The following is a 13,507-nucleotide window of genomic DNA, read 5'->3' as shown; positions in this document are numbered from 1 at the left end:
ATATGTAACTCCTGAATGCGCATGCCTAAGGACTACCTATAAAAGCCCCAAAACAATACAGACACGCTCTCTCCTCTGGCCCTTTCTCCTCTCCAGCCCAGTCCTCTCTCCCCTGCCATTCCCACCTTCCACATCCTCCCGTGGACCACCAAGTGGGGCTGAGGTGAGCATGCTACTATGAAATGGGCTTGACTCCTTCAGTTTACTTTCTCTCTTGTTCTCCACGACTTTACTGTCATCTTTACATATTATCGCTGTATAGTTGTGCCCATGACGATATGTTAAGGGCAGGCTCTCCTGGCAGGCAGGGACAAGTGAGGGCTGCCCAGGGTTGGGAACCTGGGAATGTCCAGTCTAAGCAGGAACGAGTGAGGGGAAAGCCCATCAAATCGCCTTCCTTTCCTCCCTTCCCTCTGCAGCACTAACATCTAGACAGCTCTGTCCCCTCCACCCCTCACTGGGAACCAGGGGCCCTTGGGAGAGACAAAAGTGAGAGCCCTCGCCCCCACAGTCCCTCCCCCCAGGACCCAGGTGTAAAGGAGCAGAGTCAGGGCCCTGGTGACTTGGGTGTTTATTCAGCAAGCTACATGGGCTGGGTCAGGAGGGCAGTCAGGGGGAGCCAGGTCCAGCGGAGGGTCTTCTAGCTCTGCCACTGCCAGCAGGGTTGGCTGGGGGCAGCCGTCCTCAAGGCGGCACCGTCACACATTGTCACCGTCGATGCACCGATCTGTGGGGAGAGAGGCGGTAGAACAGCGGGGGTATGTGTGAGACCCCAGGCTGCCAGGGCCTCCTGCAGTCCCCGTGCACGGTCCCAGGGCCCTGCCTGGCCCTGCAGAAGATCTGGGGGTTCCCTTCAGAGATAGGGGTCACCGAAGGACTGATCATGGGGGGAGGGAAGGAACAGGAAGAGGAAGGAGAATGTGAGAAAGGCCTGGGATACAGCTGACCTGGGGGATACCCAGGATGCGAGCCAGGCCTGGCCCTGCACCTGCCTGTCTGCTGCCTGAGCCCTGACAGCGAAAGCCTGGCAGCTGGTGGCTTTCTGTCCAGGTAAGGCTGCCCGAGGATAAGGGCGTGCTCCAAGTCAGTGGTGAGCAAGGCCCAGGGAAGGGGAAGATGATTCAGGACAGCAGGACCAGCGTACGGGTGCAGTACCTCTGGGCAGCGAGACCCACCCCAGCACCTGGAAGTCCCACCTGGGCAGGGCTGGCTACTCTGCCAGTTAAGAGAACTGGGGGCCCAGGGCTGGAGTAGGGTCTTCCTGAAGACGAGGGGACTCCTATAGAGTCCCTGGGTCACCCACCCCTTTGACCCCAGTGACCTGAGCGGAAGAGTGACTCCCCCCGTCCCCCAACCTCTTTCCCTCACACCAAAGCATCAGGCCTTTGCAGTCCCCATGTCCCCTTTCCGTATCCACACTGGCCATTACCAATTGGGACAGAGAAGATGATGTGGTCATCCGTGAGCCCCAGGGATTTGGCAAAACGCACGAAGTTTTCCTTCAGCTCCGGAGTCAGCTCCTTGGTTCTCCCTGCAGCCAAGAGAGCCCATGCGGCAAACATTCCGTAAACCGTGTTGAACAAGCGAAGAAGGAGCCCTCCCTCCGAACCTCCTCCTCGGAGAACGCTGCCCGGCCTCTCAGGAGTCTGGAGCAGAACTGGAGGGGACCTTGGGGTCTGCGTGGAGTGGCCAGGAGCTGGGTCCCTGATGGCAGGGGTGGGGGCTCACCGTAGAGGGTGGTCTTGAAATACTCTTGTCCATTGGACACCTTCTTGAAGAACACAGTGGCAAACTGGTTGTAATCAGTGGCTACCACACGCACCGTGTAACTCTGAATGCCTTGGAAATCTGTGGGTGGCCGACGGCCGAGGGGACATTATATATATTGGGACAGAGAAGATGATATATATAACATGTTCTAGGGGAGGCGGGGAGGACCCGGAAGGAGCTGAGCCCCCGAGCCCTGCCCCCGGGCCCCTGCCTCAGTTAGGACTCACTTTTAATGTTGCCCAGGTTGAATTGGCCTGGCTGGAAACTTGGGACAAAAGTTCGGATCCAGTAGACACAGTTGTCATTCCTGTGTGGGTGAGAAAGGGGCCGTCAGAGAGGAGACGACACAGGCAGAGCCCTGGACTGGACAAGATAGAGTCAGGGCGGCCACTGGAGGCCAGGGGGCTAATGTCCTCAGTCCAGCCCAGCCCATGACAGCCCCTTCCCATTGTACAGCAGGAGGCCCACCCCGCCCAACTCAGAGGGGCCTGGCTTTTCCCACTGTGAGCCCTGGAAACCACGGGGGTCTCTGTGAGTCAGCATTGACTCCTGACTGGCTGGCGGGGAGCTTGGCTGTGGACCAGGTGCTAGACTCCGAACCTCACAGGGGCAGGATTATCTTTGCTTTGCCTGCCCTGCCATGGCCACTTGAGTGACTGCCACCCTTGTGGCCTCTGCACCCGGCTGTCCCTCGAGGACCCTGCCAGCTTCTGTTCAGGGTACCCAGGCCCACGACTGTCTGCTTCCTGAAGGAGGGGCTCTTGCTGACCCCACTGTCCCCTGCAATGACTGCCCCACACTTCTTTCTAAGGCACATTATTTCCTTCAAGGCCCAGCCCAGAGGCCACCTCCCTGGAAGACTTCCATGAAGACTCAGGTGACATTCCAGGTGTCCTTCCTCCTAGCCCAGTCACCCCTAGCCTCTCTGTCTGGTTTCCTAGCGGTCATCGAGGCCCATCTCACGTAGGTGTGTCTGCCCTGAGATGAACAGCATGAATGAATGACTCCTTCAGCACATCCTTCTGTTTCTCAGACCCCGGGGGGGCCTCTCAGGCCCCACCTGCCCCCGGGAGGGAAGGTGGCTCTCACCTAAGCAGGGTGGAGGTGACATTGTAGCTGCCATCGTCTTTCAGCTCATAGGTCGTGGTGTACATCTTGAACTCACCTTGATCTTTGCCCACTGCGTTCCCCGCCAGGCCAATGACGTACCACTTCCCCTGGAACTGGGGGGGTGTGGGGAGTGGGGGTTAGATGAGCGGAGCCCAAATACAGCAAAGCCCGGGGAAGCCCTCCCTGCAGCCTGGCCCAGGGGGAACCCGGGCCGCAGAGCAGGCTGAGGCTTGGGCCCTGGTCTCCCCAGCAGCACTCATCTTGCCCACCGCTACCAGGGCCCTTTCTCCCCCTCTGTTTGTCCCTCTGCTGGGCCCTCCCTGCAGGGCTCCCTCCTGTCTCCTTACCTGGTCCTCCTGGAAGTCGGGCTGCAGAGGGACCTTGAGCAGCGGGGGGGCTGGCAGCAGGTTGAGCTCCTGGGCCTGGCTCTGCAAGGCCCCCAGGAGAGCGAGGCCCAGCCACAGGACACGTAGGGCCATGGTTTCAGGGCTGAGCAAGCTGCACTCCAGGGAGCTGCTGGGCCGGGCAGGCAGTGAAGGCACAGAAGGCCAGGGAGGGAGCAGCCTCCTACTTATGGGCCCACCTGGCTACCAGCCCAGAGCGGGGTGGGGTGATTCACCCTTTGCCAAATCCAGGAAGAATGAGGCAATGGCCAGCAACTCCTGCTGAAATACTTAGCAACATGTCTGTCCCTTTCTCTTCCTGGTCAGGATTGTGCAAGGTGATGGCTGGGGGCAGGGCAGTGCCCAGGAACTCCTAGAAGGGACAAGGACGCTGCTACCCAATCTCTGCACCCTTCCCTTCGCTCCTGAGCTGGACCAACTGTCTTCACTGACCTCCAGGAGGCCCGACACGGATTCGAATCAGAGGTGGTGGTAGGTGTGGCAAAGCCCACTCCCCATACCTGCTGAAAGCAGGCAGTGTCTTGCCCCAGCTGACCCTGGCCTATTTCCTGGTTCTTGTAAAGGGCAGCAAAGGGAGTGGCTGAGAGTGGACCTTCCGGACAGGGTAGGATAGGTGTCTCTGTTAGTCAGCTGGTCCAGAACCAAGAGCCCCACCCCAGCCCCTGGCATGGGGTGACACGGCAGAGAGGCTGACCTGGGAGCGTGCCCCACCTGGAGTCAGCATAGCCCTCCTTGAGACCCCCAAAGGGGGCTGCAGACGTGGTCTTCAGCAGAGCAGAGCATCGAGACCTCAGTCCCAGCTCCTTCCGGGAGCCTGGGTGCCCCCGCCCTGGGGGAGGGCAAGCATGCCGTTAACTAGCCTGGCGGGGCGGGTCCCAAGGTGGGCTTTGGATCACAAGCAACTGTGGCTTTGGTCTTTAGAGCATCTGAAGCCCATCCCCAAGCTCTGGTCCAGACTCGTTGGACACAAGCTTTGTTCGCGTGGTCAGACTGTCATCCAGGCGATAACTGGCAAGTTCCCGACCTGTGTGGTTGTAAGGGTGTTCAGAGACAATCTGAGCTCGAGTATACACACACACACACACACACACACACACACACACACCACTAGCAGCAGCAACAGCAAAGAGTTAAGCCAGTTTTCTTTTCGCTCTTTTTTTTTCGAGCCAGAGTTTTCTTCAAGCAGTGGACCACCTTCCAAAGAAATGAAGTGGGTGCTTCAGAGGAGGTGAGAAGCCCCCTTCTCATTTTATAAAGGTGTCATCAGAGGGAGGGAGCTTGCAGCTCAGCGGTGGTCAGGCAACTTTCAATGAGTTGCTGTCTGTCCTTGGTTCTCTGGATGCCATCCGGGGCCCACCCTCTCAGGACGGTCACGGGTCTGGCTTCCAGGCTGCCTTGAGCGGAGGGCCTCGCCTGTCCTCACAGGGGCCTGTGGCCATTCCCAGTCCGCCAGCAGAAACCCTCCTCTCTGTCCTTATCAGTTGGAAGAGAGTTTCCTCACTGGGCGCCTGGCCAGTGTCCTTGGGAGGCAGTGGGGAGTCTCAGCCCTTGGGCGATGCTTCGCCCATGGGGACCAGGACGGTCCTGAGCCCCCAGTATGCGGCCTCCATGGGACGCCCAGGGACCTCGGTGGTTCTACTGCTTGTGGGCACGGAGACCTTAAATTAGGGGACTTTGAAGGGAATACGGAGCTGGTGGGTAGGGCGCATTCCCAGCACCCACTAGATCCATACCCCAGCTCTTGGGGCCTCTCCTGCCCTCCCTAGCCGGCTGACGAAAGGGCAGGATGTAAAGATGAACACACCTCGGGGACCAATGTTGATGTCGCCACCCGCCCTGCGAGTGGCCAGCCCGCAACTCGGGCCTCACAGCCCCTGGTGTCTCCATCCCTGCTGGAAGATTTGACGGTCTTTGACCTTATAAGGTGTCCTTGAACGTGTGGTAACTTGGATATGGGAGGGATGAGGGATGGTGAATGAGCTCCAAAGATTCTTAAAGTGTATTTTTTTTATTGAGAACTAGGTGGGGGAGGGGTGGGGCAGGGGTTAACATTTCAGACCATCTCCAAACCCGTTGAAGTTGGGTTTGACGGAGCTGTGCCCTGAGCCCCGGAGGATACACCGGATAGAATATTCCAGCTTCTGGAAGTCCGAGGGTGGGGATGCCCGGCGGGTGGGGTGTGTCTCCAGCTCATGAAGTGGGGTGAGGGGGGACACTTGCTGTGCACCTTGGGAGAACCAGGGCTGGGGGTGGGAGGGAGGAGCCTAGGCCAGGGACCCCAGGCTGGGTTTGGAGCCTGGCTCGTCCAGGGGCACGCAGGTCTCTCCTCCCCACAGCCTTCTCTTCTGTAAAGAACGTCATTCTGCAGCCCTCTGCAGGGACAGACCTTGGGGACCTGGGTGTCTGTCTCTAATGCAGTCCTCTTGGAGCTTCTGTCCAAATCCACTCAGGGTCATCTTCCTCTCTGGGGTGGCACCAGGCCTGCCGTGTCTAAAGGAGCCGAGCCGGGGTCGTGGTGTGACCCGCTCCACTGCTCTCTGTCTCAATGTCCCCATCTCGGTGACACCTGGTGGCAGTCATCTCCTTATTCCTTGTTCACCTGGCTGCTTCGGGTCTTCTTTCCCAGCACAGCCCTGCAGGTTGGTGGGCTCAGGGGCTGGGCAGGGGACAGGCGTGAAGGCCTGTCGGAGCCTCAGCTGGGCAGCGTCCCAGCTAGACTTGGTGGGGGTCAAGGGTTGTTCTGGCCACAGCTGGGGCAGAGGCCAGGGCAAGCGGTGGAAGATCGCTGTGGACAACAGTTGTTCCGGGCTGGGGTGGGTGGGCTGACCTCAGCTGGAAGGGCAGGGGCTCAGCGGCCTGAGGCAGGGGAGGGGCCAGCAGACAAAGTGGACAACCAACTGTGAGGAGGTGAAAGGCTTGCCCAGCCTTTTCAGAGTCCAGCAAGCTGGACGGGGCTGCTGCCTCCTGGAACAGGCAGGGATGAATGCATCTTCTCGAATGTGGGGAGGAAGCAAGAAAAAGCCTATCCATCCAGCAGACTGGATACTTGGACGAAGGCATCTCTGTGGTCAGACAGCTCTCACAAAAAATAGGCTCTTCCCGCTCTGCTGAGCCCACAGCTAAGACAGGCCCTCGTGGTCTTAAAGGCCTGTGTTAGACTAGGACAGGCGGCCAGACCACAGAAACGTGGGTGAAGGGAGACAGCGGTCAGTGTAAGACGTCAAAAGCAATCATGATTTATGAATGATCAAGAGTTCGGGAGGGAGGGAGGGTGGCGGAGGGGGGAAATGAGCTGAGACCAAGGGCTCAAGTAGAAAGAAAATGTTGGGGAAATGATGTGCTTGACACAATGGATGTGTGTTTGGATTGCAATAAGAGCTGTACGAGCACCCCATAAAAATGATTTCTTTTAAAAAGAATAAGGATGGCTGCAAATTCAGGAGAGCCGTGTCCAAAATAAGAATTGAGAAAACAAACCCCCCCCAAAAGAAGAAGACAACCCCAAAGACAAATGAAGGGGAAATGAAATAGACCCAAACCAAACTCACTGCTGTGGAGTTGATGGCCAGCTGACAGCGACCCAACAGGACCAGAAGGGCCTGCCTCTGTGGGTCCCCGAAACTGCAGCTCTGTAGGAGGGTAGAAAGCCTCATCTGTCTTCTCAGGAGTGGCTGGTGGTTTCGAACCGCTGACCTTGTGGCGAGCAGCCAAACACACAACCCACAACACCACCAACTAATAGAAACAGTAGCAAAGTGAGAGCAAAGCCAAGAAGTGTCTCTTGAGAAAAGACTCATCACATAGGTGGGAATTCAGAAAGATTCTAGAGAAAAAGACCCAGAGCACACGTGACCAGCAGGTCGGAATAAAGAAGAATGTGACCACACAGGAGCCACCGATATTAACAGGAACGCGAGGAAAAGGAAAACGGGTGAGTCGTGGAAAGAGAATTTTCCCAGGAAATCTTAACCTGAAAACGGATTCAAGAAGGAGAATAGGCTGAGTCCCCAGCCCAGGCGTCTCCTCGGCACAGTGTAAGAAACACAGCGCCTGGGAGCAGGGGCAGGGAGAGCTTTGCTTTGGTGGATCGAGCACGGAGCTGCCAAGTCGGGACTCGGGTGGGCAAGCCAAGCTCCCGAAGGCAAGAGGACTGCACTTTGGTACATAGACACCAGGAAGTTAAGTGAGTTAATTATACGTAGCAGATTTCCGAGGGACATGCATTGGGGTGAAGTTACAGTTCTTGGTTATTGGGGTTCTCCATTCCAAATATGATTGGGGCTGGGCTGGTACCATAAGGAACCTTTCTTGTCCCAGGACCACCTGGAGGTTGCAGCTGTGTTGGGTGGGCTAGATCTGGTTATACCCGTAGCTGTTGCAGTAGACACAGCCCTGGTGGCGTCGTGGCTTACCTGCTGAGCTGCGAGCCTCTGGGTCAGCAGTTTGGAACCCCGGTCCTCCCAGGGAGAAAGAGGAGACTTTTCTGTAAAGAGTTAGTCTTGGGCAGTTCAACTCTGTCCTACAAGGTCTCTATGAATCAGACTCACTGGATGGCAGTGAACTTGGTGCTTGCTGTGGGGGATGCTGATCTGGCAGGGAGAGGCTCAGGAGGAAAGAGCAGGAAAACAGGTTCATTATACACTCTGTATAGATTCTTCTTTCTCTCTTTCCTTTTGGCTAAAAATTGAGTTGTACAGGTTCGTTCAGTCCCAGACCTGAAGGTTGACTAAGGGCCATAGTCTTAGGAGTCTATTTCCGTGCAGTCTCTATCCAACCAGTAAGGTCAGTCTGGTTTATGACTTTTAGTTTTGTTCCCCACGTTTCTCCCGCTCCACCTGGGCTGTCCCCTGTGGTCTCTTTCGGCGCAGTGGGGAGTGGTAGCCAGGCACCGGCCACTAGCCCACTGAGCTAGCTGTTTCCACGTCTTCAATTGTCATCACTCCTCTTACCTCCAGGGAGGGAGAGATCTTCGCTGGCTGCTTGTGAGCCTTTAAGACCCCAGTTGCTATTGGTGAATGTAGAACATTGTCTTTGTGGAATAAACTATCGGGGTGTCCTCGAGACCCGAGTCCCTTGGCCCAGGGCTCATTCCCTCAAGTTCTCATAACTTTGCCCCAAGGTCAGCTCTAACTCATGGATATCTCTGCAGTGGAGGTAAATCAATAGCTGTCCGGGGCCAGCTGCCAAAATGACAAGGTGGTCTTGGGCGCCGTCCAAGGCTTTGTGTTTCACAGTAGTAATCTTCTATACGACAGGCAAACAAATCGGTTAATAGAATGCATGGATTGAGATTCAATGGACCACGGAGTCCTAAGAACATGGTACAAAGTAATGTCTTGCCTGCCAAATTCCTCACACAGATTGAATGTGAGCTTTGTAATGGAGTAGTTGGAGGCTGATCTCTGATCAGACCTCCCAATCCCATCGTGCCTCTGTTTCTCTTTCTTGCATCCCTACCCCACTTTCAGGTTCTCTCCTTGTTGCTGTGCCGGCCTCGCAAATAGCCATGGATGTGCACTGAGGTGGGGTTAGGGTCCTTGGCTGTGGGACCCCTCACTGCTGAATGGGAAGGTAAATATCATCTGATGTATACACATACACATGCACACACACATATACACATACCTGTACACACATATATACACACGCACACATACACACATATATATACATACACATACCTATACATACACACACATATAAATACACACATATGCATACATATATACACACACATATATATCCCCAAACAGAATTGCGCTGGGGTGAGCAGAGCTTTCGTGGGTGCGTTTTTTCATTTTTCATGCTAGGTGAGCATCGATCAACTCGCTCCGAGTTAGAGCACCCAGTGGTGTTGCCTGGGAAGATTCTCTCTGGTCACAGTGAATTTTTTTGGTAAAAGCAGTTTCACTCAAACCTTGATTTTTGTGATGGCCAATTTAAAAGAACAGCGTGAGGCTGCGAAATTCTGTTTCCTGCTTGGGGAAAATGCCACAGAAACTGTTGTGATATTGAACAAAGCCTACAAGGACAGTGCTATGGGAAAAACTCAAGTATAGGAGTGGTTTTCTTGTTTCAAAAAAGGTGAAATGTCAATTGGTGACAAACCTTGTTCTGGACGTCCATCAACTTCCTGAACAGATGAAAATGTTGATTCGTAGTGCAGTTGGAGTTTGATATCCAGGTTAGACTGTTAATCAAGCTTTCTATTGAGAGCAGTGGTTCTCAACCTTCCTAATGCCACGACCTTTTAATACAGTTCCTCATGTTGTGATGACCCCCCATCATAAAATTATTGTTGTTGCTACTTCATAACTGTGATCTTCTACTGTTATGAATTGGGTAACCCCTGTGAATGGGTCCTTTGACCCCCAGAGAGGTTGCAACCCACAGGTTGAGAACCGTTGATGTCGAGGTTCTGAAAAGATAGGGTAACAGCGTGTGACAAAAAAGGTAGACGGGACTGGTTTTGCCACCAAGACAATGCACCTGCTCACACAGCCATCTCGGTGTACCAATTTTTGGCAAAAAACAGCATGCCTCTCTTGCCCCACACACCTTACTCACCTGACCTCACTCTGTGTGACTTTTTTTTTTAAACTGGGAATGAAGAGGGACATGAAAGGACAGCGATTTGTTGACAGAAGAGGTGAAGAAAAAAATGAGGGAGGCGTCAGCCATCCAAACAGATGAATTTGAAAAATGTTTCCAAGAAAGTTTCAAAATCGCAGATTTGATACATGTATTAAGTGTCATGGAGAGTACTTTGAAGGAGATAAGGTTATTTTGTAAACAGATTTAGATACATAGCTTTGAAAAAACTTTTTTTTGGGTCCATGTCTGTAATCCCACTCTCCCTCCACATCGGTTCAGCCCCGTGTGTTTACCAAGCATTTACTCACAGATACTGTTACTGTGTCTATACTGCAGGACGGTGTGGGTCAGTCTTTAACTCCTCTGCTCCTTCCAGAGTTTTCCCTGCCATTACCATTTGCCAATGTCTCTCTTTTTGTAAATCTCCCTTTCTCCTTCAATCAAGTTACCATGTATCAGCCCTCTAGCCAGTGCCGTCCCTCCCCTCTCCCCCTCCTCCCTGCTGACCATCGAGATACGTGAGCTTGCAAGCGTCCTCTTCACCCACACGGCTGTCCTTTGTGGGGCGGATTCCTTCCGCTCAGCATCTGTCCTCCAGGCTCACATGTGACGGGGCGTTTCCCGCCGGATTCCACCGTGTGCACCTTTATCCACTCTTCCAAAGACGGGCATTGACGTGGCTTCCATATTCTGGCTCTGGGAGACACTGCTGTGAGGAACATGATTGCTGAGGCTCTGGTTCTCCTGGGATAATTACCAAGTCAGGGATTACTGGGCCAAGTAATTCCCAACTTCCCGAGGGGGCACCGTGCCATGATCCACAGCAGTTTGGCATTTTTCAGCCCCACCAGCAGGGTATGAAGGTTCCAATCGACCCTCGCCCGAATTTGCTTCAGCTTTGCTCTGAATGAGATGATAGCTTACTGTTCTGATCTACATCATGCTAGTGACTAGCAGGAGGAGCCCTGGTGGCTTAGTGGTTATGAGTTGGCCTGCAATCTGCACAGTCAGCAGTTCAAAACCACCAGTAGCTCGGAGGGAGAAAGACGGGGTTTTTACGCCTCTAAAGTGTGAAAACCCACAGGCACAAGTCCGTTCTGTCCTACAGGGCTACCATGAGCCAGCATGCTTGTTTTAATGGCTAGTGGTTGTGAGCATTTCCCCACGAAGTGTCGGACCCTGTCCTCTGCCCGTTTTTAAGTTGGATGATTAGTCTTTTGTGGTTGAAGTGTTGGAGTTTTCCATACATTTTAGAGATCAGGCCCTCGTCTGATATGTCATCCTCCAAGGTTGTCCCCATGTCTCTGGGTTCTCTGTTTTTATTATTTATTTGTTTTTATTACTCTTTTCACTGGGAGCTCTTACAGATAGAACAACCCATGATTCAACTAGATCAAGCATTATTGTACAATTGCTGCCACCGTCAGTTGCAAAACATTCTCTTTTTGAACTCTTTGATATCAGCACTTTATCCCCTCCCTCCTCCACCCTACCCCCATGACCCCTTTTTATATATTATTATTGTTATTTGCCATAACTTACACCATCCAATGTATCCATTCACCTACAATTCTGTTGTTCATTCCCCTTGAATGGGGTTATACAGTCATCATTGCTATCAGCTCCCCCTTCACCCCCGCTCTTCCTGCACCCTCCGGGAGTCATTACTTCTTTTACTGTTTCTGAAGGGCTATCTAGGCGAAACCTTTTAATACACCCAACCAGTGTCTAATTTTTAGGAGGTCCCGGCCCTCTAGTTTGGCTTTTGCTGCTTTCTTATGTTTGAGCCACATATTTATGCCATGCATTAGGGCCTCTAAGTTTGCTCCTATTTTTTTACTGATGATTCTTTTCAGGTTTACCTTTAGGTTTTTGATCCATCTTGGATTCGTTTGTTGACAGGGTGTGAGATATGGGGTTCCTGTTTCATTCTTCTTGCGTGGTGTTTGATGACCGTGGCAGCGTTGAATACTGTTCAGACACATTGGGATTTCAATGACTTTTATTTTTCCCCATCAGTAGCCTGGGCACACGGGTTCTTCCGGGGGAGCCATTGAGAAAGTGCCATTTCCATCCCACCATCTAGACGGCGCACTGCCAACATGCCAGCACTGTGGATGTGCACCGACTCCGGCATCTGTGTCAGGCTTCTCCACCCCCCTTTCCACACCATACTCTGCAGCTGGAAGTCACTATGTGCACCCACTCTTCAGGAACGAGGGGGTGGGGAGTGCCATGCGCCAGCTCATTGAAGATGCAGTGTCTGCAGGCATTATTTGTCATTCTGCTGCCTTGGAGAGCTGTCTCTTCTGCAGCATGTTTATGTACTCAGTGAGTTCATTGTATCACTAAGGACTCATGGGTCTTTATTTTCTATCTTGGGTTGTAATCCAGTGCTCAGATGGTGTTAGTTCCGGCCACTGGGAACCTCTTCCATTGGCTCCTGGGTCCCTCTGGCATACCTTCATTATGTGTGAGTGTGGTGATATGGTAAGTTTTTTGCTATGCATGAATACTCAAGAAAGCATCCCTGTGACCAAACTAGTGAGCATGCATATGGCCTCCAAGATTCCTCTCACTGCCCCTCCTCCCCCAGGCAACTTGCCACCCCCACCCCGTTGGTTTACGTTTTAGGGAGTTGTAAATAAATGGAGCCACACAGCATCTACTTTCTTTTCCTTTTCCTTTGAATCTTTGATTTTCCTCACAGCTAACACAGCTTGTTGGGTTCCTTGTTAATAAGGACAACATAGTTCGGAGACATTTCTCATGATGGCGGCATCCTCATTCATTCCCTCCTGGGGCAAGAGCAGGAGGGCAGGAGCTTAGGTAGAAAAGATGCAAACTTGCTGGCTGTGCCTGGATTGCAGATCCAGATGGAGAGTCAGGATAGGTCTGGTTTGAAACAATAGGCTGGGGTCTTCAAGACAGATAGTGGTAGAATCCATGGGAGAGAAAGGGCATGTACCTGGGTGCCCAGTAGAGCCAGGGCTGAACCCTGAGGAACTGGATTCCTGAGCGCAAGGATGCATAAGGGGAGATGGGGAGACAGAGAAGGGTGTCCTGAGAACCTGTGAAAACCCCAGAGGCCACCTGGAGGAGACTGGCCAACAGAACCAGAGGCTGAGAGGCCATTGCAGATGTTTCGGGGTGGAACAGGGCTTCCAGGCTGACAGAGCTGGGTTCTGCCTGAACACGGGCTTTGTCCTCTCTGTGCTGAGAGTGCTGGACCTGGGCCACCTGCCCCAGAGCAGGGAGGCCCACAGCCATGGCTAGGACAGGGCATCCTGAACCTCCTTCAGCCTGCGTGGAGGGAGGCCGTACTCACCTGCTTGGCCCCTAATTAAGGGCTGGGCCAAAGCCTGGGCAAGGTGTGAGAAGAGGTCTGGGAGAGGGGTGAAGCCAGGGGACAGGCTCCATTGGGATAGAGGTTACAGAGGGGATAGGGTTGAGAAATGGGCAGGGGCAGGGGCCTCAAAATCCTGGCTGAGCTTAGTGATACCTCACTACCCACCCCCTACACACACACACACACACTGGGCCCTGGGATTTGTACAGCTCAGATCTGGGTCTCTGACTCCATTTAACTCAGCCTGAGCTGGCTCCTCAGTCCCAGCCCCCCCCCCCCC

At 53.5% G+C, this 13,507-nt stretch overlaps 1 protein-coding gene across 1 annotated transcript; it reads right to left on the bottom strand.

Annotated features, from left to right (window-relative positions):
• Window positions 1-554: 554 nt before the first annotated feature.
• Window positions 555-3,476, bottom strand: LCN2 (lipocalin 2). The gene is made up of 6 exons (XM_004713351.2): window positions 3,228-3,476; window positions 2,860-2,993; window positions 1,998-2,077; window positions 1,729-1,848; window positions 1,430-1,531; window positions 555-727 (listed from the first exon to the last, which is right to left on the bottom strand). The coding sequence occupies exons 1-6, from the start codon at window positions 3,357-3,359 to the stop codon at window positions 699-701; spliced, it is 597 nt and encodes a 198-aa protein (XP_004713408.1). The 5' UTR covers window positions 3,360-3,476; the 3' UTR covers window positions 555-698.
• Window positions 3,477-13,507: the final 10,031 nt, after the last annotated feature.

The sequence above is a fragment of the Echinops telfairi genome, unplaced genomic scaffold, assembly GCF_000313985.2.
Source record: "Echinops telfairi isolate 266 unplaced genomic scaffold, ASM31398v2 ScPeMD7_22;HRSCAF=79, whole genome shotgun sequence".
NCBI classification, from domain to species: domain Eukaryota; kingdom Metazoa; phylum Chordata; class Mammalia; order Afrosoricida; family Tenrecidae; genus Echinops; species Echinops telfairi.
The sequence above is the reverse complement of the archived record's forward strand: the minus strand, read 5'-3'. Positions and strand labels throughout refer to the sequence as shown.

Excerpts from the sequence above, each read along its gene's own strand:
- LCN2 (XM_004713351.2), bottom strand. The coding sequence starts at position 3,359 with ATGGCCCTACGTGTCCTGTGGCTGGGCCTCGCTCTCCTGGGGGCCTTG. Across the intron at positions 2,994-3,227 it reads CCGACTTCCAGGAGGACCAG|TTCCAGGGGAAGTGGTACGT; the intron begins GTAAGGAGACAG and ends ACACCCCCCCAG. Across the intron at positions 1,849-1,997 it reads CAACCTGGGCAACATTAAAA|ATTTCCAAGGCATTCAGAGT; the intron begins GTGAGTCCTAAC and ends GGCCACCCACAG.